The sequence below is a fragment of the Petromyzon marinus genome, chromosome 37, assembly GCF_048934315.1.
Source record: "Petromyzon marinus isolate PM22_M1 ecotype Great Lakes invasive population chromosome 37, UKy_Petmar_22M1.pri1.0, whole genome shotgun sequence".
Lineage (NCBI taxonomy): Eukaryota > Metazoa > Chordata > Hyperoartia > Petromyzontiformes > Petromyzontidae > Petromyzon > Petromyzon marinus.
Genome location: NC_133703.1, coordinates 15,319,151 through 15,340,677, shown reverse-complemented (window position 1 = coordinate 15,340,677; position 21,527 = coordinate 15,319,151). Strand labels below are relative to the sequence as shown.

General features: G+C 46.9%; 1 protein-coding gene across 1 annotated transcript in view; it reads left to right on the top strand.

Moving 5' to 3' along the window:
* DNAH3 (dynein axonemal heavy chain 3) overlaps positions 1-21,527 on the top strand; it is a 129,670-nt gene that overhangs the window by 9,960 nt on the left and 98,183 nt on the right. The window contains exons 3-16 of the mRNA XM_032967309.2: positions 4,923-5,151; positions 7,497-7,584; positions 8,096-8,207; positions 8,721-8,910; positions 10,755-10,950; positions 11,411-11,536; positions 12,294-12,489; positions 12,905-13,084; positions 13,705-13,841; positions 14,439-14,544; positions 14,942-15,120; positions 16,208-16,392; positions 18,400-18,523; positions 19,210-19,363. Of these exons, the coding sequence (XP_032823200.2) occupies positions 4,923-5,151; positions 7,497-7,584; positions 8,096-8,207; positions 8,721-8,910; positions 10,755-10,950; positions 11,411-11,536; positions 12,294-12,489; positions 12,905-13,084; positions 13,705-13,841; positions 14,439-14,544; positions 14,942-15,120; positions 16,208-16,392; positions 18,400-18,523; positions 19,210-19,363 (2,202 nt within the window). The remainder of the gene's footprint in view (positions 1-4,922; positions 5,152-7,496; positions 7,585-8,095; positions 8,208-8,720; positions 8,911-10,754; positions 10,951-11,410; positions 11,537-12,293; positions 12,490-12,904; positions 13,085-13,704; positions 13,842-14,438; positions 14,545-14,941; positions 15,121-16,207; positions 16,393-18,399; positions 18,524-19,209; positions 19,364-21,527) is intronic.

Sequence of the window (21,527 nt, the reverse complement as noted above, 5' to 3'; positions counted from 1 at the left end):
ATGCCACAGATAATTCACAGCAATGGTCTCTCATCTTTGCCATTGCAAATCTCTAACAGCAATAATCTCGTTTGACATTGTTCTGTTATTGTTTAGAGCAAGGAAGACATACAGTGAGGGAAAAAAGTATTTGATCCCCTGCTGATTTTGTACGTTTGCCCACTGACAAATAAATGATCAGTCTATAATTTTAATGGTAGGTTTATTTGAACAGTGAGAGACAGAATAACAACAACAAAAATCCAGAAAAACGAATGACAAAAATGTTATGAATTGATTTGCATTTTAATGTGGGAAATAAGTATTTGACCCCCTCTCAATCGGAAAGATTTCTGGCTCCCAGGTCTCTTTTATACAGGTAACGAGCTGAGATTAGGAGCACACTTGAAGGGAGTGCTCCTAATCTCAGCTTGTTACATGTATAAAAGACACCTGTCCACAGAAGCAATCAATCAATCAGATTCCAAACGCTCCACCATGGCCAAGACCAAAGAGCTCTCCAAGGATATCAGGGACAAGAGTATAGACCTACACAAGGCTGGAATGGGCTACTAGACCATTGCCAAGCAGCTTGGTGAGAAGGTGACAACAGTTGGTGTGATTATTCGCAAATGGAAGAAACACAAAAGAACTGTCAATCTCCCTCGGCCTGGGGCTCCATGTAAGATCTCACCTCGTGGAGTTGCAATGATCATGAGAACGGTGAGGAATCAGCCCAGAACTACACGGGAGGATCTTGTCAATGATCTCAAGGCAGCTGGGACCATAGTCACCAAGAAAACAATTGGTAACACACTACGCCGTGAAGGACTGAAATCCTGCAGCACCCGTAAGGTCCTCCTGCTCAAGAAAGCACATATACATGCCCGTCTGAAGTTTGCCAATGAACATCTGAATGATTCAGAGGACAACTGGGTGAAAGTGTTGTGGTCAGATGAGACCAAAATGGACATCTTTGGCATCAACTCAACTCGCTGTGTTTGGAGGAGGAGGAATGCTACCTATGACCCCAAGAACACCATCCCCACCGTCAAACATGGAGGTGGAAACATTATGCTTTGGGGGTGTTTTTCTGCTAAGGGGACAGGACAACTTCACCGCATTAAAGGGACGATGGACGGGGCCATGTACCGGGTGAGAACCTCCTTCCCTCAGCCAGGGCATTGAAAAAGGGTCGTGGATGGGTATTCCAGCATGACAATGACCCAAAACACACGGCCAAGGCAACAAAGGAGTGGCTCAAGAAGAAGCACATTAAGTTCCTGGAGTTGCCTAGCCAGTCTCCAGACCTTAATCCCATAGAAAATCTTTGGAGGGAGCTGAAGGTTCGAGTTGCCAAACGTCAGCCTCGAAACCTTAATGACTTGGAGAGATCTGCAAAGAGGAGTGGGACAAAATCCCTCCTGAGATGTGTGCACACCTGGTGGCCAACTACAAGAAACGTCTGACCTCTGTGATTGCCAACAAGGGTTTTGCCACCAAGTACTAAGTCATGTTTTGCAGAGGGGTCAAATACTTATTTCCCTCATTAAAATGCAAATCAATTTATAACATTTTTGACATGCGTTTTTCTGGATTTTTGTTGTTGTTATTCTGTCTCTCACTGTTCAAATAAACCTACCATTAAAATTATGGACTGATCATTTCTTTGTCAGTGGGCAAACGTACAAAATCAGCAGGGGATCAAATACTTTTTTCCCTCACTGTACCTTGGCAGTTTTGTTTTAGGTTAATTGAAGAAATGTCAGTAAATGGCACAGGACAGTAGTACTGCGTGGGATGTCAACAGCGATCGTCCAACTATAGAGAGACTGGTTTGCTGTTGTAACTTGCTGACCCGCCCCCACTGGACATCTGTGAAAAATATATTTATAGCTCATCGGATTCCCCCTGCAGTCAACTGGGAAATTACCATTTGTGAGCTGAGTACTATCATCAGTGCCCCCTGGCCAAAGAGTGATATTACGTACAGTCTATGCAGTTGTAAACACAGTCATATATAGTTTATGTCTTCATATACAGTAATATACATTATTACCAACCAATAAAAAAAATCCATAGTAGAGGTTTTTGGGTTAGATCGCGTAAATATATAAATGTGTCGTTAAATCCCGCCACCACCCGACACAGCCAACTAGTAAGGGTTGTCACGTAAACAGAACGTGGCCAATTCGTCACGAGTACAGCACACCGGTGTGTTGGAGAGCCAAGCCACTACATTTACAAGCTGAGTACGACGTTTCGCCAGTAATTACAACCAGCTTCATCAGGCCAGATTTGTGTTCGTTATATAGAGGCGTAGTAGATGTGGTGACCACTCTTCTGCGCTCTTGCACAATGTGGGGTGGGGGGGGGTGGTTGGATTACTGAGGCAACGTACATGATGCATGTGCATTATGCGAGCCCTTTGAACTTGTCCTTCCTGTCGATTGTGCTTATTAAAATAGCCCTACCAACGGTAATCCCAATTGAAGTACGCTGTCCTTTGTAGGCATGCATTTAAATAATGTATTATTTGATGATTTACATGACAAACCTTACTAATTGGCTGTGTCGGGTGGTGGCGGGTTTTAACGACACATTTATATATTTACGCGATCTAACCCAAAAACCTCTATTATTGATGATATTGGTCGCGAAAGCCTACGTGTTTAACAAATAAAAAATATATAGCAATCAATAACTGCACTTTAACTTCATATTTACTATCCATAAAAGGCTCATAAAAGTAATTGTGCGTTTAAATTTAGCCTCCATTACATGCAGACAACGTGGATCAATGTGCCGATGAGCGTGATGCGCTGTTGCGGAGCACAGGTAGACAATTAGGAATAACAATTGAAGACGTCTCACGAGGCTCACCCCGTCTCCTTTGATGAATTATAAGTGCCTCGCACAGTGAGTTACAACACTGCCATTGCAAGTGGCATTGCACAACTCCGTCGTTCCGTTGACGCGTGCGGCGATATCACGCGGGGGGCACTTGTATCTGGGGGGCACGATGGAGCTGGTGCGGCAGGGCCGCTTTCGAGATGTGGTTGGCAGTGTACGGTGGGGGACAATAGAATCGCATCGGTGGACGTATTTCTTGGGATTTAAGCCAGAGGACTCGCTCCACCTGAGCAATTCATGAAAGGCTGGGTGAGGCAAATGCAAATACATATTGGGAAAAGATTCCGTTTTGTTTCATGAAAAGATATCATCCACCCGTTGACATATGAACACAACGGCAGCAATCGCTTCTGACTCTATATTTGAACGCAGAAGCTGTCCTGGAGTAATTTGCAAGTCCACAACTGGACTTGCCAATATAGAGGTCAACCGGTTCGATTCGACCTCCTGGCACGGCTGTTACAACAATGGGACAAGTTTTATTAAATCATCCTCCACCTGTCCACCAAGCAGTATAATCGAAGTACGCCACAGTTTAGTTGATCAGCAGGTCACGCATTGTGGTGGGATAAAGTGTTTCTACTCCTACCTCTTCGAAGATGTCTGGCCAGCATGGAAGAGGAGGCCAAAAGTACCCTTGAATGGAGGCCCTTCAACCAGCAACAGTGTGAACAAGCAATTGCAGAACTGCTCCTTTAACGTTCTTGCAATGCACCAGGCAAGCAATCCTAAGTTGTTTTAGGCTGACTTAACTTCACAAAATTCGATAAAAAAAAATTCTGGTCCCAATTAAAAGAAATAGAAAAGGGTGTTTTAGCTGCCTTTTTCACAACTATTTCCCTAAACTCGATCGTGCCACCGCTGAAGAGTGGGGTTGTGATGGGAGAGCTTTAATTACATTTACAATTGCAAACGTAAAGTTTGTTACCTCTAAGCCAAGAATGAGAGCGTCGTGAGAACGATCTAATATAATCTGTCTCTTGCCCTCCCTCCACTTGGATTGCGCTGATTGTCGTGGTTGCCATCAACGTACAGGACAGTGCTTTTATAACTACTAATGAAATTCCTTCACTAAACCACCCTTGTCACTCCACGGACCACAGCAAACCACCATGTCCTACGGAGTACGTCTAGTAATCTGCTCGACGTCTCCAGAACCAGAACTCTTCTGGCTCAGCGGAATTTCACCATAGCTGCACCGGCAACCGTCTGGAACGCTCTCTCTCCCCACTGCATATTCGCAGCAGCAACATCATTCACCTTCAAGCAGCTGCTCAAGACTCTCACCTAGATTCCTCCTGCAGTTTAAATAATGATTCTGATAGTATCAATGGGCCACGTATAATGTTTCTGCAGGTGCCGCGATCCATCGCCCCTAGCCTGGCCTCCCCCTCGACAGGCTTCTTGTCTGCATGATGGAGCACGATGATGATCCGCGAGCAGCACGGATCACCATCGAGCGCGATGATAATCAGTCAGCAGCACGATATTGAGCCTGGGCATCCCCTTGGGTCCAAGCGAGCTCACGTTCGCTCGGGTTTTGTTCCGAGTCTTTTTTCGACGCTCGACTTTGCAATATATAACACTTATAATGCACATCCTGTCAATTGTACGAGAACAATCCATCAGTGAATGAATTGCTTAATTCATTGTATGAAGCACCATGACTCGCACCGTGTGAAGCATTTGCCCATCCGTTGGTAGAAAAAGGGCTGTATGTGTACGCAATACTGTAAAAAAATATATCATAATGATTATAAAGCGCTGTCCTCCAGACAGTCTCGTCCCCTTCACCTGATGAAGGCCGCTTGTGTTGTGGCCAAAACGTCGTGAGAATATTATTGTGTTATTTTATTTTATCAATTTATTATTTTATTCTCATTCTACGTGACTTTACCGAAAGAACCAAAGAAGATGAATCCTTGCAGTCACGAAAGCTTTAAATCGAAATGATTATAAAGGTTTACTTTTGTTACGGCGCTCCATGAATGTGTTTGTTTGGAGAATTAGTATTGTCATTGTATTCGCAGATGGTGATGCACAGCAATGCACACCCCCCCATCATGCTGAGCGCATCCTGGACGCAGGCGGTGCCGTACAAGGAACAGAGCTACCACCGCACGCCCAGCGAGTCTATCGCCAACAACTACACGCCCAGCGTGAGCAGCCTGCGTCTGCAGGCCCTGGCCCGGCGCTACGAGCCTCCTGCCCCTCACTCGCGCACGGCTCGCCACTCCAGCCCCAGGAAGGCTCCTTCCCGTATCCTTGTCGGCCGCAAGCCACGTTCGCCTTCGTTGTGTGTAACAATGAGTCCGGCGGGCGTATGTAGAGTTGCTCGAAGGGCGGCTTTTGTATACGCCATCAGCAGTCCGCACGGTGAGCAGTCTACATGTAGGGAGATCTCCAGCGGACTTGGAGCTTTCCTCGCCCGTCCCTTACAGTGAGGGAAAAAAGTGTTTGATCCCCAGCTGATTTTGTACGTTTGCCCACTGACAAAGAAATGATCAGTCTATAATTTTAATGGTAGGTTCATTTGAACAGTGAGAGACAGAATAACGACAAAAGATACGGAAAAACGCATGTCAAAAATGTTATAAATTGATTTGCATTTTAATGAGGGAAATAAGTATTTGACCCCTCTGCAAAACATGACTTAGTACTTGGTGGCAAAACCCTTGTTGGCAATCACAGAGGTCAGACGTTTCTTGTAGTTGGCCACCAGGTTTGCACACATCTCAGGAGGGATTTTGTACCACTCCTCTTTGCAGATCTCTCCAAGTCATTAAGGTTTCGAGGCTGACGTTTGGCAACTCGAACCTTCAGCTCCCTCCACAGATTTTCTATGGGATTAAGGTCTGGAGACTCGCTAGGCCACTCCAGGACCTTAATGTGCTTCTTCTTGAGCCACTCCTTTGTTGCCTTGGCCGTATTTTTTGGGTCATTGTCATGCTGGAATACCCATCCACGACCCATTTTCAATGCCCTGGCTGAGGGAAGGAGGTTCTCCCCCAAGATTTGACGGTACATGGCCATGTCCATCGTCCCTTTGATGCGGTGAAGTTGTCCTGTCCCCTTAGCAGAAAAACACCCCCAAAGCATAATGTTTCCACCTCCATGTTTGACGGTGGGGATGGTGTTCTTGGGGTCATAGGCAGCATTCCTCCTCCTCCAAACACGGCGAATTGAGTTGATGCCAAAAAGCTCAATTTTGGTCTCATCTGACCACAACACTTGCACCCAGTTGTCCTCTGAATCATTCAGATGTTCATTGGCAAACTTCAGATGGGCATGTATATGTGTTTTCTTGAGCAGGGGGACCTTACGGGCGCTGCAGGATTTCAGTACTTCACGGCGTAGTGTGTTACCAATTATTTTCTTAGTGACTATGGTCCCAGCTGCCTTGAGATCATTGACAAGATCCTCCCGTGTAGTTCTGGGCTGATTCCTCACCGTTCTCATGATCATTGCAACTCCACGAGGTGAGATCTTGCATGGAGCCCCAGGCCGAGGGAGATTGACAGTTATTTTGTGTTTCTTCCATTTGCGAATAATCGCACTAACTATTGTCACCTTCTCACCAAGCTGCTTGGCAATGGTCTTGTAGCCCATTCCAGCCTTGTGTAGGTCTACAATCTTGTCCCTGACATCCTTGGAGAGCTCTTTGGTCTTGGCCATGGTGGAGCGTTTGGAATCTGATTGATTGATTGCTTCTGTGGACAGGTGTCTTTTATACATATAACAAGCTGAGATTAGGAGCACTCCCTTTAAGAGTGTGCTGATATTAGGAGCACTCCCTTTAAGAGTGTGCTCCTAATCTCAGCTCGTTACCTGTATAAAAGACACCTGGGAGCCAGAAATCTTTCTGACTGAGAGGGGGTCAAATACTTATTTCCCTCATTAAAATGCAAATCAATTTATAACATTTTTGACATGCGTTTTTCCGGATTTTCTTGTTGTTATTCTGTCTCTCACTGTTCAAATAAACCTACCATTAAAATTATAGACTGATCATTTCTTTGTCAATAGGCAAACGTACAAAATCAGCAGGGGATCAAATACTTTTTTCCCTCACTGTATATCCTCTCACGACCCCTCCTTCCTGAACCTCCTTTAAGCCATTAACGTCTTGAAAAACCCGCGCACATTTTCATTTGAATTCCCCCAGCCAATCCCACACTCGCTGGTCGAATAGACCATCGATCATTATTGGCTGTTCGAATCACGATCGATGGTCAAAAAGCTCTTTTCATGCTATTTAAAGTAGAATTAGACATGCAATGTGCAGAAGACATTCTCCAAATTATAGCACTCAACGGGGAAATATAGAGTGGAAGCTGGGAATAAACGTGCATCGTAATCTATAAAATACGCTAACGTTGTGATGGCAAAGAACGTTGTCCACTGTACCCGTCGTAAATAAAGTTATTCACATCTGGCCACGCATTGATGGCAGAAGTGGTCAATAAAGATGCCGCATCCCCCAACTTTGTTTTAAAATGCGGGGGGGGGGGGGGGGCGGGAATTTTCTCATAGTTTGGAGAAGACGATATACGACGCTCTGTATGGGGGCGTTTTTTTTTTCCCTAACCTTCGAAAATACACAGCTACTCGATCTCCACTCTCCCCCAGGAAAGTGGCTCCTCTTCGAGACAAAACCAGGTCCGCCATCAGAAGGAAGGATCCGTCTCTAAGGCAAGGGGCACGAGCGGGTGAACGTATATCTGCACGCGGAGTTTTGTTCGGAAGACAGTGGACAGTGCATATAAAGGAGTGTCGTGCTTTCCGGGGCATTCACGTTAATTCACAATTGTGGTCGGCAACCTTTAATTTACGAAATAATTCAGAGTGTTTGCGTGCTCGGATAGCAAAAGCTCCTGAGTGATTCCTCAAGACCATGAGGTGACGGAGGCATTTGTTTGCCCGATGCGTCGGAAACATGGAAGGAACTGAGTGCTAGTTAATGTTCAAACGGGCATTTGGTCGATGCTCATTGCCATCGCCACTTCTGTGCCAGTGGTGGAAATTCTACGTTCCTGTCAATGGAGCCAACCCTCTCTTTAGACCACGCACTGTCAGCTTCACACAAACCGGCATTGATTTTATCGATCCCCTGGACAACCAGTGTGTTGATTGCGAGTCGAATGCTTGATTTCTAAACTGATTAAGGTAAAACTGAGGTCCTCCGTTTTCAAAATGCGCCCAGGGATGTGGAGATTGACGCACCGATGTTCCCAGATGCGCAGCACAGCATCATGATGTGCCAGGAGCAGATGGAAGTGGAAAGGCGAGGAATCCCTTCCGACAAGGATCTAGAGGTACTGTCCCATCAGTACCAGCACCAAGGCTAAACAAACATTCCAGATTTGCGTCGTAGTCGGAAGTTGATCTCGTTAAGGATTATAAACTAACATTAAAGGATTACAAACATTAAGGATTATAAACTAACATGGTCATCCTCGCAGCGGCTTTTGTCTATCCATCGAATAAAGATGGTCACTACATCACGCGCTTTCAGATGCGCTTATCAGCTGTTTCGAACGCTCTTCCTTTTGATATTAAGAAGCTACTTGAGCTATGCACTTTTAAATCATCTAGATTGAAAGCTCACTTCTCTACAACTTCTTTTTGTGTTTAATGCGTTGTCCTTCCCCCGCACCTCCGGTTAGCACGGTTGGCTACATACGGTGCAAAATAAATTAAACAACATCATACATACAAGTTTCCCGATGCCGTGGGCCAGAGCACTCCGCGAATCCCTTCGGGAGCTCTCATCGCAACAAAGACGTTACAGAATTGGTGCGATGCGCTCCGTGCTCGTCTCGCCGCAGAGGTATTATTACTACGTCGTGCACGGCGTTTACGGGAACATGCTGGCGCCCCCCGAGAGCGGGCAGTGGGAGAGAGTGCTCCGGCTCCTGCCGGAGCGGCTGGTGGGGGACCACACGCTCGCCAAGATGCTGCCGGATTTACGTGACGAGAGCGTCGGCGACTACGACTTCAGCCTGCGCAGGGCGATCGGTAACCGGGGCTTTGCCTTGGGCAATGAATCGGTGAACACTGCGACAGTGACGATGGAGATGAGGATTGACACACGGCACCTGTCTTCACATCCGTAGAAAATCATGCTTGTGTTTGTGTGTGTTTATATAGGCCTTTGTAGGTGCTCGCTAACAGCACTTGCCCCTACAGTCTGCCAAGGCTATACGGGGGATCTTTGTCTTTGTTATTTGTATATAGCTGGGAGCGGTAGTGTAGCGGTTAGCGCTTTGCTACGCTACGTAACCAGCATTCCGAGTTCGATTCCCGCTCACAGCCAACACCAGTCACGATTATCTGAACCGGTCCCAGGTGTCCTCTAGGTCGACTCAGCCTCAAATTAATACTTGGTGCGGTGTGTAAACATCACTGGGGAGATAAAGGCGGTCGGGCGTGGTGCTGGCCACCCACCCCCTCGTTGTGGCGTGCCGGCCTTCATAGGTGCTCATTAACAGCACTTGTCCCAACAGTGTGTTTATGCTATACGGGGGATATTTGTATGTGTATATCGGTGTTAGCTGCAATTGTTAAGAGCCGCTGTTGATTTTTTTCTGCTGATAAATTCGGTTGCTAGTTACAATGCTGTTTCTTAATGCTGTTTTAGTTCCTGCTACTTATTACTGGTGCTCTCGATGCTGCTTCTGCATATGTTGACCGTTGCTGCTGCCTATTTAGCAGGTTATCCTAAAGTGGATGCTCCCAACTGTTTATATTACTGCTGAATATGTTGCTGCTGCTGCTGTCGTTGCTGCTGGTTGTGTTACAGCTGCCGCTGATGCTTATATTGCTGCTCATGCTGCTGTGGCTGCTCCCATTTATGTTGCCTCTGCTCTGCGCGCTATGGTGGCGAGATGTTAACTATCTCGCCTGGTATGCGGGAAATCGTGGGCTCAATTCTGATCCTGACGTCTGTTTATTTGGAGTTTGCATGTTCTCCCCATGGTCGCATTGATTTTTCTTCGAGTCCTCCAGTTTTTCCCTCCATATTTAGAAACGTGCCTTTATAGTATTTGGCTGCTATACATTTCCACATGATAAGCCACTTCGTTGAGCTATCATTTGTGGCCAGGTCGCTTCTGAAAATGAGCTTTATAGTTCAGTGGGCCTTACCTGGTAAAATAGAAAACTTTTTATTATTTCTTTCTTTCGGTAAAGTCACGTAGATAGAAACAATTATAATACAAATAAAGTGAATAAAAATATGACGACGTTTAGATCGCAACACAAGCGGTCGTCATCAGGAAAAGGGGTTCGCCTCTATAGGCAAACTGTTTATAAAGGTTTGAAAATGGGCGTAGCCCAAGTGTATCAACAGCGAGACTAAAAAGTTTAGTTTACGTGATTGTGTATTCCTTGATAATAGGTTTTTCCCCTTTTTCTGGCAGCAAAACAGTGTAACGATGTTAACATCTTAACACCTGTTTTGTTGCCATAAATATGGGAAAAACCTATTATCATATTTTGGTATGGCAAAGGAGATCCCATGATGTGTATTCCTTTATTAACGAACGTCTCTTAATCATCAGCCATGACCTGTCTCTTGTTCGATTGAAGGCCTCTCCAATCCGTTGCCATGTCTCACGTCCCTGTGACGCAACAATCCACTGAGCACCTACATGCAAGCTGACATCATATGTCCATCCGTCCATCCGCTCGCTTCCGGTTGCCGAATTAATAACGGCCATACAGCTCAGTGGGCCCTACCTGGATAGTTATAACTGTTTGCGCTATCGCCGTTGCTACTGACCGCCGCCTCCCCTGCGTTTGCACCCTCCGCTGTGCTGTGTCCATGGTGCTCGGCCCCTTGCTCCCGCCCCGTCCGCCAGTGGACTACATCCTGGAGGACCCCGCAGAGCGGCGCAGGCTGCGCGTGGCGAGCGTGCCGCGGCCGTTTGCCGTGCGCACCGTGCGCGCTCCCGTGCCGTGGCGCGCCGCCTTCCAGCAGGCCCAGGCCTCGGCCGCCTCCGACCTCTTCAGCATCCACCCCATGATGCTGCACATCCATTGGCTGTGGCTGCACCAGTACGGCCGTTTGAAATGAAAACGTTGTGTTATGCTTCTTTTGCTTTTATGTCCATGCTCTTCACCTTCGCCAAGCTGCACGCTAACCAGCGTAGAAGGGACGGGGCATTTGGCCAATTTCACTTGACAAATTCCCACCAAATGCATTTACACATTTAAACACGCACACAACATGCACATTGAAGAATAGACATTCCATCCCAGTGTCTCCCAGCAACTGCTGTTTGAACAGAGCAAACACTGATGCCAAATTCCAGCATGCCCGTGCCTGGACCACAAAAGTCTTGTACAACGTGGAATCATTAGTGCAGACAGCTCCTTGATTGATTGACTGATCAAGTTTTATATTAACGTTGAAGTGTGTGCCTTACCATTCATAGGTGCTCACTAACAGCACTTGCCTCAAGAGTTGGTTAAAGCCTATATGGGAGATCTTTGTCTTTGCTGCACCCCGTGCTAGGTTCAGTGAGCTGCGCTTTGTCCGAGTGGCCGACCTTCACGCAGCCGCCCTGCCTCTCCCGCCGCTGGAGTTCGAGGAGCTCGTGCGGACGCACTGTCGCGAGGCTCGCGAGACCCTCTGCTCCAGGTGCCGGTCGCAGAGCGCCACCACATCCATCCCTCTACAGCTCCAGCTTGCGCTTTGCCTACGGCCGTTTCGGACGCGAAGACGGCGTTTAAGACGCCGTTCGCACGAGCAGAGGATTGCGTGGCGGAGCCCGTTGCGCGAATCATCTGTTAGAAAGGCAGTGTGGGCAGATTACCTGGGTTGTGGATTAACCGTGCTTGCGGAAGAAAAAAAACAGTCGAATATTTTTTTACACACGAGCGTGTTTCTATTATTATTATTATTATTGTTTTTGTCTACTCACCAATCGTCGAAGGTCCGTGACTGTGGCCATGTAACCGCAAAGGACTGAGCAATAAAAACATATGCGTGTTTTGTAGCCACCACTTTTCTAAACGGTTAAGCAGTACATTGTTAACACCAAATCTAAATGCATCTGGTTGCTAGATGTTAACTACCTCACCCGTCTCTTTCCCGGTGGTCAGATGGATTTTCCCCCGGGTCCTCTGGGTTTTTGACGACTATATACATTTCCACGTGATAAGGCATTTTGTTGAGCTATCATTTGTGATAGCCAGTTTCTCTTCTGAAAAAGAGCTGTATAGCTCAGTAGGCCTTACCTGGTAAAATTAAATTATTCTTTTAAAATAAAGTATATCCGTGCTGTTGTTTTAATCCGGACGACCTGTCCTCGCATTACCCCGGTTAGTCGAGACCCCCTGGCTGTCAAAACGAGTGGACTAAGCTCTGCCCGTCTCGTGCGCTGCACTGCTTGCAGCTGGGTGCCCGCCTGTGCCAAGCTGTTCGTGGAGCACCAGGCGCTTTGGACACCGCTGGTGCCGCACAGCGACAGCGGCCCATTGGAGCAGGTGCAGGGCTTCTTTGCGTGCGCCGCCACGCTCATGTCGCAGCAGCTCCGGCAGATGGTGACCGAGTCTCTCGGGGACCTCCTCTCGTTCCTAAAGATGCACCAGGTGAGGTGGCCCGCCTGAGTTGTTGCTTGGTTATTCGAGGACAAGCAAAATGCCATTAATGGCGTCACTGTTTTATAATAATTATCATAAGAATTGGTTTACCACTCTTTTATACACTTCGGACATTGCCTGTGCTTACGCATGTACATGTCTGTTTGTTCGGTTTGCTGGTTAGCGCACTTCTGTGCTACGAACCCTGCGACGTGAGTTGGACTCCTGCTCACGGCCAGCATACATGGCGAATGCCTGTTGGCCGTGATGCGTAAACATCAGCACTGGGGAGACAAAGCCGGCCAGCGTGGTGTCTACTGCACCGTCCGTTAGTGCTCCGTGTCATCCTTCCAAATATGCTTGCTGACAGCACGTGCCCAAACAGCCTGCGTAGGCTATACGAGGGGTCTTTGTCTTTGTTTAGGGTGGCAATGACTTTGGCGAGGCGTACGGTCACCTGCAGTTCGTGACGACCCCAGTACTCACGCTGCAGCTCAAGGTGGAGGAGCCCAAGATCAGCTTCGATCCAGACTTCAACGAGTGCTGGCAACTCCTCCTCCGCTGTTTCCACGTGATCATCAGCAGCTCCGAGGGCATTTCAAGGGTGAGGCACATTCAGTCAAATTCCCGCTTTGACGTTTTTTTATATTTTCGACAACAGTGAAAGGTGCAGGTCAATGTCAGCGTCCCGCCGACCAATACAAAAACACGTGTAACAATGGAGGCCCCCTAGCTATGATCCAGGACACAGCAGAGAAGCAAGCGGAAAGGAAAGCGGCAGAGAGCGAAGGACAAAAGGAAGCGCTTGGACACACGTCACTGGCAGAGTCGCTTGCAGGTCGACCAGTGTAATTATTTGCTCAATAAATTCCCATTAATTGTTTGGGAATAAAATTGGGTTGTAACTGGTGAGGGTGAAACGGTGCATCCATTCACCGGCTCCTGTCGATTCTTAAGCTCACCATACGCACAGAAAATCGCGTGCGTCAGAATTCATGTGCTCTGCTCGTTTTTTGTAAATGTGGCAACGTACTACTAGTAGTCACCCCAACTTTACAAAGATTGATCACTCGAAAAGGAATCGTGCAATCGCAAGAGCGCACCAAATCATTACCGATGGGAGGCGAATTGTTGCGGAGCCAAGTTTTCACGGCGGAATTTATTTATTTTATCTTCGGAGGTCCTTTGGAACGTTGGCCTCACCCCGCTGCCTTGCGGTTGCAGGTGGAGCGAGAGCTGTTTGTGGACCTGAGAGACGAGAACCTGGTGCTTCGTTCGGTCCACCAGGAGGAGGCGCTCGTCGCGGACGTTCTCAACAAAGCCGCTCGGATATTTAACTCGAACACCGTTGGGCCGCTCAAGTAAGCTAAACCTGTTGGAATTATTCAACGTCAGGCCAGGATGTGTTTTGACGTATTTACAAGTGGCCAGGTTCAAGCGAGTTGATGCTAAAAGGTCGCACTCGTTAACAACACACACAAAAGTGCTGGCCACAAATGAACCACAACACCTTGCCGATATCCTCAATGAGTGTAAACCATCATACTAACTCCGGTCATCCTCGCAGCAGCTTTTGGCTAGACATCGGACAAACACGGTTACCGCATCGCGCGCTCTCAGATGCACTTCTGCGGCCGTCTGGAATGCTCTTCTATTATTAGGAAGCCACTGGAGCTATGCACTTTTAAATCTAGATTGAAAACTAATTTCTTTAGAACTGCTTCTTGTGTTTAGTTTGTTGTCCTTCCCCGACACCTCCAATTAGCATGGTTGGCTGCGTACAGTGTGAAAGAAGTTCAACATACATACATACACAAACAATGGGGATTTTTTAATGTAACTCTAACTGTTTGTGTTTCAGGTTACCCTTTTTTTGTATCGGGATCAGTATACACCTGATGTATTCATAGGAATAGCAGTATCTCATTTGATCGCGTTTGTTTATTTATTCATTTCAGGTATCTGAACATTTATAAGGAATACAGTGACTTCTTGAACAACAAAGCAGGGCAGGAGATCAGTGCCTTTTTGCAGGAGCGGCATTCCCTGCAGGCCTTTGATAAGGTATCGTTTTGAAGGACTTTGCCAACAAACGCGTGACTGATTTTTCGCGTGCGGTTTTGGAAGCGGGAAATGCTTGAGTGAGCGGCAGGTGACATCTTTGAGTTGGTGTTATGGCAGCTCGCTCGATTTACAATGGGGAAGGTTGCGCATTCAAATCTTGGTCGAGGGTGAATAAGGACGGTGGGCTGAGCGGACTGAGGGTGGTCGGCACTGATTGCCCCATGGGCAGGAGACTGGCTTCCACTATGAGAATGTGGAGTTTCAACAGCTGGGTGAGATGAACGCCACCCGATGCTTGCTTTGAACGTAGAGGCCTCGTCCTTTTATTTTACCGTTGACGAACGTTTTAAAAAGAGCGGAAATGAGTGCTTACTTCCATCCGGCTGCCGTGGAGCAGAAGCTGGAGGCGTTGCAAGCCGTGCACAGCAAGGTCGCCAGCAGGCCCGTGACGGTGCACCTGGCGCTCGTGTGCCTGAGCGCGGAGGAGCTGCACCAGGACCTGGCGGCACGGGTGCGGAGGCAGAGCGAGCGGCTCGTGCTTTTCCAGATGGAGGAGAATCGGCTGATGAACAGCAGGTGCGTGCGTGCGTGCGCGTGGATGTACATGCCCAGTCATCTCAGTTAACCCATGGCAGTTGGGTCTGTCCCACGACCGCCTGTCAGAAAACCTTCGACACTTTACTTGGCCTCAAAGTGCACCTAGCCTGGCACAAGCGCTGTGGTGACGTAACCACCACTTAGTGGCGAATGGCAGTTGTTGTTGTCATTGTACATGGAGAGTGGCAGTGTAGCAGTTCGCGTTCTGCGCTATGAACCCAGTGACCCGAGTTTGTTTCCTGCTCACGACCAACAGCAGTGGCGGATATTTGAACTGGGCCTGGGCCTCCCTTAGGTTGACTCGGCCTTAAATGAGTACCAGTAGTGGTGTGTAAACATCAGTAGTGGGGAAACAAAGATGGCTGAGCATGGTGCTGGCCACCCATCTCCTTGTGTACCGTGTTTGGCCTTCCTAGGTGCTCGCGAACAGAATTTGCCCCAACAGTCTCTAAAATGCTATATACGAGGGATCTTTGTATTTTTGCACATGTGGGGAGCGGTGGAATAGTACAAAATGACATTGTGCATTCGTGCCATTCTTATAGTGCAAGGCTATCACAGATGAAGCTGCTGTATTTCACGGTAGGGGATGTTGTTGCCACGTGGGTGTACTCATTTGGGTGATTTGCAAGCAGCTTAAAAATTTGACAGATTTCAACTGTGATAACAGCACTCGCAGCCTACTTAAAAAAAAACGTTTTTATCACGGTAAGCGCACAAGGCCCGGTACGACACATCGATGGTTTCTGGGGAAGGGGACGTAAAAACCGCGAGGGGCGGGTGGACTTTCGGCACTTGACCACGCACAGGTGGGGGGAGGAATGCTCGGCGCCCTACCTGTTTTTTTAAATCATGCCCACCCGGGTGGCACACGTTCCGTATTTTATAGTCAATGCAACCCGCACACAGTATTAACCGGGGCAGCCGCGCGCCTCGAACCACAATCCTGTGCAAGCCGGCGGCAAACGCGCCAGCCGCTTGGCGGCGTCACCGCCCCCCCCCCCCTCCCCCCCCCCCCCCCCCCCCCGGGTGATCGCTGAAAGCTTGGGCTGTCCCCGCATTGCAGCATCTGCAGGCGCTACGACGAGCTGGCCCAGCGGGCCTGCGGGCAGCCGGGCAGCACGGAGGAGCTGGTGACGCTCACCGAGTTCCTGCGCAGGGACGGCGAGGCCGCCACGGGGCGCCTGCGCGACGAGGTGCGCGACGCCGTGGAGCGGCTCAGCTTCCTGCTCGACCACGCCGAATTCACACGTGAGCGGTCTAACCCCCCCCCTTACCACCCCTTACCACCTGCCCCCCCCCCCCCCCCCGTTGCCAGGGCAGGGTCATGCCGGCGCAGCGTCCAACGGGGCTGATGGCACCTCCAATAAGCGCGGTTGGCTACGTACGGTGTGAAAAAAAGTTCAACATACATACGTACACGAAAATAAACCATTTTTATTTGACCTGGAAAGGCCAACTTAGCTATATCGCTCTTTTTCAGAAGCGACCTGGCCACAAATGATACCTCAACGAAGTGGCTTACCACTTGGAAATTTACAGCAGCCAAATACTCTCAACGCATGTTTCTAAATGTGGAGGGGAAAATCGGAGGACCTGGAGAAAAATCCACGCGACCGCGGGGAGAACATGCAAACTCCAAATATATAGGTGTAAGAGTTCGGATCGAACCCACAAACTCCTGTTTACCAGGCGAGCTAGTGGACATTTCGCCATACATATACGACTGCCACCCGCACGCATCGGCGAGGGGGTATTAGCTACTTGTGGTGTTCACAGATGGGCCTATTGCGACCTTTTGGATGGGGTTGAAGAACCCTTCTTTATTACCATCTTGACGCCGGTCTGTAAAAGTAATGCGGTTATGGAATTTGCTTTGCTGTTTCCTATTATTATTTATGCTCACAAATAGTGCATACCAAAAATATAGTATTTGAATGGTCTTATCACTGCCTAAAATATTTAACTTTTGTTAAAAACCGCATAGCTTTATCCTATAGGTGGAACTAACATTATGCCGTTGACACGCTGTTTGACCTGATGGTGAAATCTGTTATAATGTAAGTTTGTTAGCTCTGCATTGCAGCTGAATGCCCTTTGCAGTGTGCTATTGTGAAGGAGCCATGTTGTTGTGATTGCCTCCTCTTGCTTTGCTTTACCGACCAAAACTCTGCGCCCTTGACCCGTGATGCCGTTTTTAAGCCACTCATGCTGCTTTAACATCGGGCTCAAAAAACACTCTTCAGTGATTTCCTGCTCAAATAAGCTTTGAGCAATCGGTGCTCATCTACTGCTTGCAGCTCTGAGCCAATGTTGAACGTTCCTCATTCCTATGACAGGGTCGAGTTTATCCACAGGACAACCACCGTTGATATCCCCACAGAGTTGTACCTATTGTATAAACCCCAGAGGGATGATGCCTTGAATAAAGGTGTCAGTTTTTGTGCCAGTTAAAAGGGTAAAACCTATTCCTATATGATGGGCTGGGTCAAGCCCTCCCCTGAATCAGGATTTTTATCACAACCTTCCATGATAGAGGTTTTTCTGCGTTAGATCGCATAAATATAAATGTGTCGTTAATCCGCCATCACCGGACGCAGCCAATTATTGAGGTTTGTCACGTAAACAAAAACGTGCCAAGTCGTTACAAGTTCAGCGCACCGGTTGTGTGTTGGAGAGTAAACCCATTACAACATCTACAACCTTACAATTGCATGCTTTGAGCTCCACAAATGAGCCAGCAGGCTGGAACATCAGCCTATTGCAAAGCTATACTTGGAAAAGGGGTGGGCGGTGAATTTATGATGACGGCGTTTCGATTGAGGCGTGCTCTCGGCTGCGTGTGACAGTTCCTTCCCATAATACAGGTTTTTTTTTTTTGGCTTAGATCACGTAAATATATAAGTGTGTCGTTAAACCCACCACAACGCAAACACAGCCAATTAGTAACGGGGTTTGTTACGTAAACGGAATGTGCCAATCCATTATTAGTACAGCACTCCATTATTAGTACAGCACTCCGGTGTGTCGGAGAGCAAAGCCACAACGTTTACAATCTGAGTTCGACGTTTCCCCAGTAATTGCAACTAGCTTCATCAGGCGACAGCCAGATTTGTGGAGAAATCCTCCTGTGTCGTTCCTCAAATAGACGGGGTAGATGTGATGGCATCGCTTTGTGAGCCCTTCTTGAGAGAAGTGGGAGGGGGGCGATGAATGAATGGATATGAATGACAATGGTTCCTTCCCGTCGTGCAACAGCCGAGGATATCAAGCTGAATGGCCAGGTGTTCCACTGGCCCGACCACATCCGCTCCGTGTTCGAGGCGAGCGTCACCCGACTGCAGACGCGACGCGAGCAGGCCGAGAACGAGCTCCGCGCAAAGTAAGGGACGATCCGCTGCCTTGTGTGATGACGGCAACAACAACGATAATAATAATAATTATGATAATAATTTACAGCCCTTGCGTTTAGTAGTATTTGGCTGCTTTATATGGCCACATGATAAGCCACTTGGTTGAGCTTTCATTTGTGGCCAGGTTGCTTCTGAATAGAGCCATATGGCTCAGTGGGCCTTACCTTATTAAAATAAAAAGTTTAGTTTAGTCCACAATTTCATAACTGGTTCTAAAGTCGAAAAACATACAGTAAATAAAACATCACTATACAGGAGTACATTAATTCCGTAAACATAAAATAATGATAATGAATGCAATTCAGTTAAATAATAGCTGAGTAGGCTTTACTTGGTAAAATAAAAATAGGTTTTTTTAAAAATAATTTTAGTGATTTGCTTACCTTACCTTTACGTTGCACTCCTATTGAGTTTTTGTATTGGTTGTTGTTTGTAACTTTCTTACTCGCCCTTATTGGACTTCATAGCTCATCAGATTCCACCAGTATAAATAAAGATTCTGATTCTCTATGGAGGCCTCATTGCCTTTTGTAGAAATGTGTCGGTTGCGGAGTGAAACGTGCTGGGGGGGGCGCCATTGTAAAATCTCATCTCCGTCCACGCTCCCCCCGCCCCCCCCCCTGCCCACGAAACCTTTCACCGTGTCTCCCGGCAGGGTCCGAGAGTTTGAGAAGAAGCTGCACCTCTACAGCAAGGAGGTGGACGCCTTCAAGAAACGCGAGAACATGAACCTGGAGGAGATGAAGAATAATGTGGAGAAGCTCGGCGAGCTCGCGGCCCACCTGGACGCTGCCGCTGAAGAGCTGGCGGTAACGGCTTGACACGGGAACGCAAATAAATTGTTTCGTCGGTGATGGCTAGGCACACCGGTGATCCAGCACTGTGGAGGCGAGGGTTTGTTGGATGACCCAACAAATGCTGTGAAACTCCCTAACTGTAGGCGTCGAAGAGGCGCTTATGCCCTGACTCGCCAGGAGAATGTGGTACAGCAAATATGTGGATTCCATCCGTTCCGTCTGTATGGGATAGAGTGTTTCCCCCTCGCACGTGTGGGTTTTTTTTTTCCAAGTGCTCCGGTTTCCTCCCACATGTAAACACTCGTTAATTGTCTGATAACGCCTTAACATATAGAGGACCGCAGAGCTTGGGCAATTATTGGTGCCGGCTCACCGCGTGGCTGCCTTCCTGCTTGTGTGTGGTTCCTCGCACTTCTGAGTCATTCTCTCTGTTTAAGAGTGAGAAAGTACTCTGCACGTTATAAGTTGAATTAATTTTTAATGAAGGTTTTTGGGTGAGGTCGCGTAAGTATAAATGAGTCGCAAACCTCCACCACCCGACATGGCCAATCAGTAAAAAAATGTGTCACGTTAACAAAACACCAATTAGTTTCTTCTTCAGCCCACCGGTGTGTGAATAAAAGTGAATCCACAACATTTAGAATTTGAGTACGACGTTTCGCTGGTAATTACATCCAGCATCTTTGGGCGATTTGCCAGAATAGTGAAGCCATCCACCTGCTTCCGGTCTTAAATAGTGCAGGATGACATCATCATTGAACCCCATCAGGTTTCGAGATCAGAGGCGGAGGTAGGGGGGTATTGTAATTATATAATAGATTAGTAATCAGTTAATTAGTATGTGATTCCACTATAAGGAATTGTAATATGTATTGTGTATTACTTAGTAATACGCTTCCAGGCTGCGCTAAGTCTGTAGCTATCAGAGCGGCTAAAATTCTTTGTATTTTTCTCAATTTGGATGGATTCTCTCATTAGTTTTGGCTAGTAATAATTAGTTTTTTTATAACACTTCAATGTTATCAAAATCAATTGTGTGTTCTTGTTGGCAAGCATGTTCTGCCACTGCTGACAGTTGTGTTTGAGATAATTTAATGTTCCTTTGGTGTTATTTTAGTCTTACGCTAATGTTACGTTCCGTCTGTCCAATATAGCATTTACCGCATAAGCAATTGATCCGATATACACCTTCTGTTGATAATTTAGGTAATTCATCTTTAGTACAAGACACTAGTTTTTGAATTTTGTGTACTGTATCAAATCTTACTTTCATGTTTTGCTTTTGCAAAACAAGGAATAATTTGTCAGTTTTTCCTGAGATATATGGTATTTTAATTGTTTTGTTAATCTGATCACTTTCAGCATTATTGTTGTTTGGTCTTGGTTTGGCATTCAATGCTCTGTTAATTTGAGCATTATTGTAGACATTCAGTCGTAGTGCTTCTTAACATGTTTAATCTCTCTCTTTAGACTTTCACCATCTGACACGGTTTTTGCCCGATGTATGAGTGTCTTGATGAGAGGATTTCTGTGCTGGGTGATGATGCGAATCTGCATTCAGATAGGTATCAGTGTGTGTTCCCTTTCGGTAAACGCTGCGTGTGTTATTTTACCATTTAGGCCGCATCAAAGCAAAATATCTAAGAAAGGGAGTGTGTTATTCACCTCCATTTCCATGGTGAACTGGATGGCCGGGTTTTGTGAATTGAGATTATTTAAAAATTCATTAAGTGTATCTTTACCATGTGGCCTGACAACCAAAGTGTCATCGACATATCTAAACCAAAAAGATGGTTTTAATGTGCTTGAAGCAAGTTTTCCATGTACAGATTCGTTGTAGCAGGAGATAAAGGAGAACCCATTCCTGCTCCTTCCTTTTGTTTAAAGAAATCTCCTCTCCATAATAAACAAGTTATTTAGACAATGGTCATCTCGTTTTGGAATATCTTCTGGTAAACCTGTCTTCTTTACTAGTGTATCAAGTAATTTAAGTGACTCGTTAACTGGAACCTTAGTGAATATAGAAATCACATCAAAACTCACCAGAATATCATTAGGGTTACGTTTTATATTTTGAATCACATTCACAAGATGTTCTGAATTTCTTATAAATTAAGATGTCCTACCGATGTAGGGCTGTATTTGTTTAGTTATATATTTTGCTAGTTTATATGTG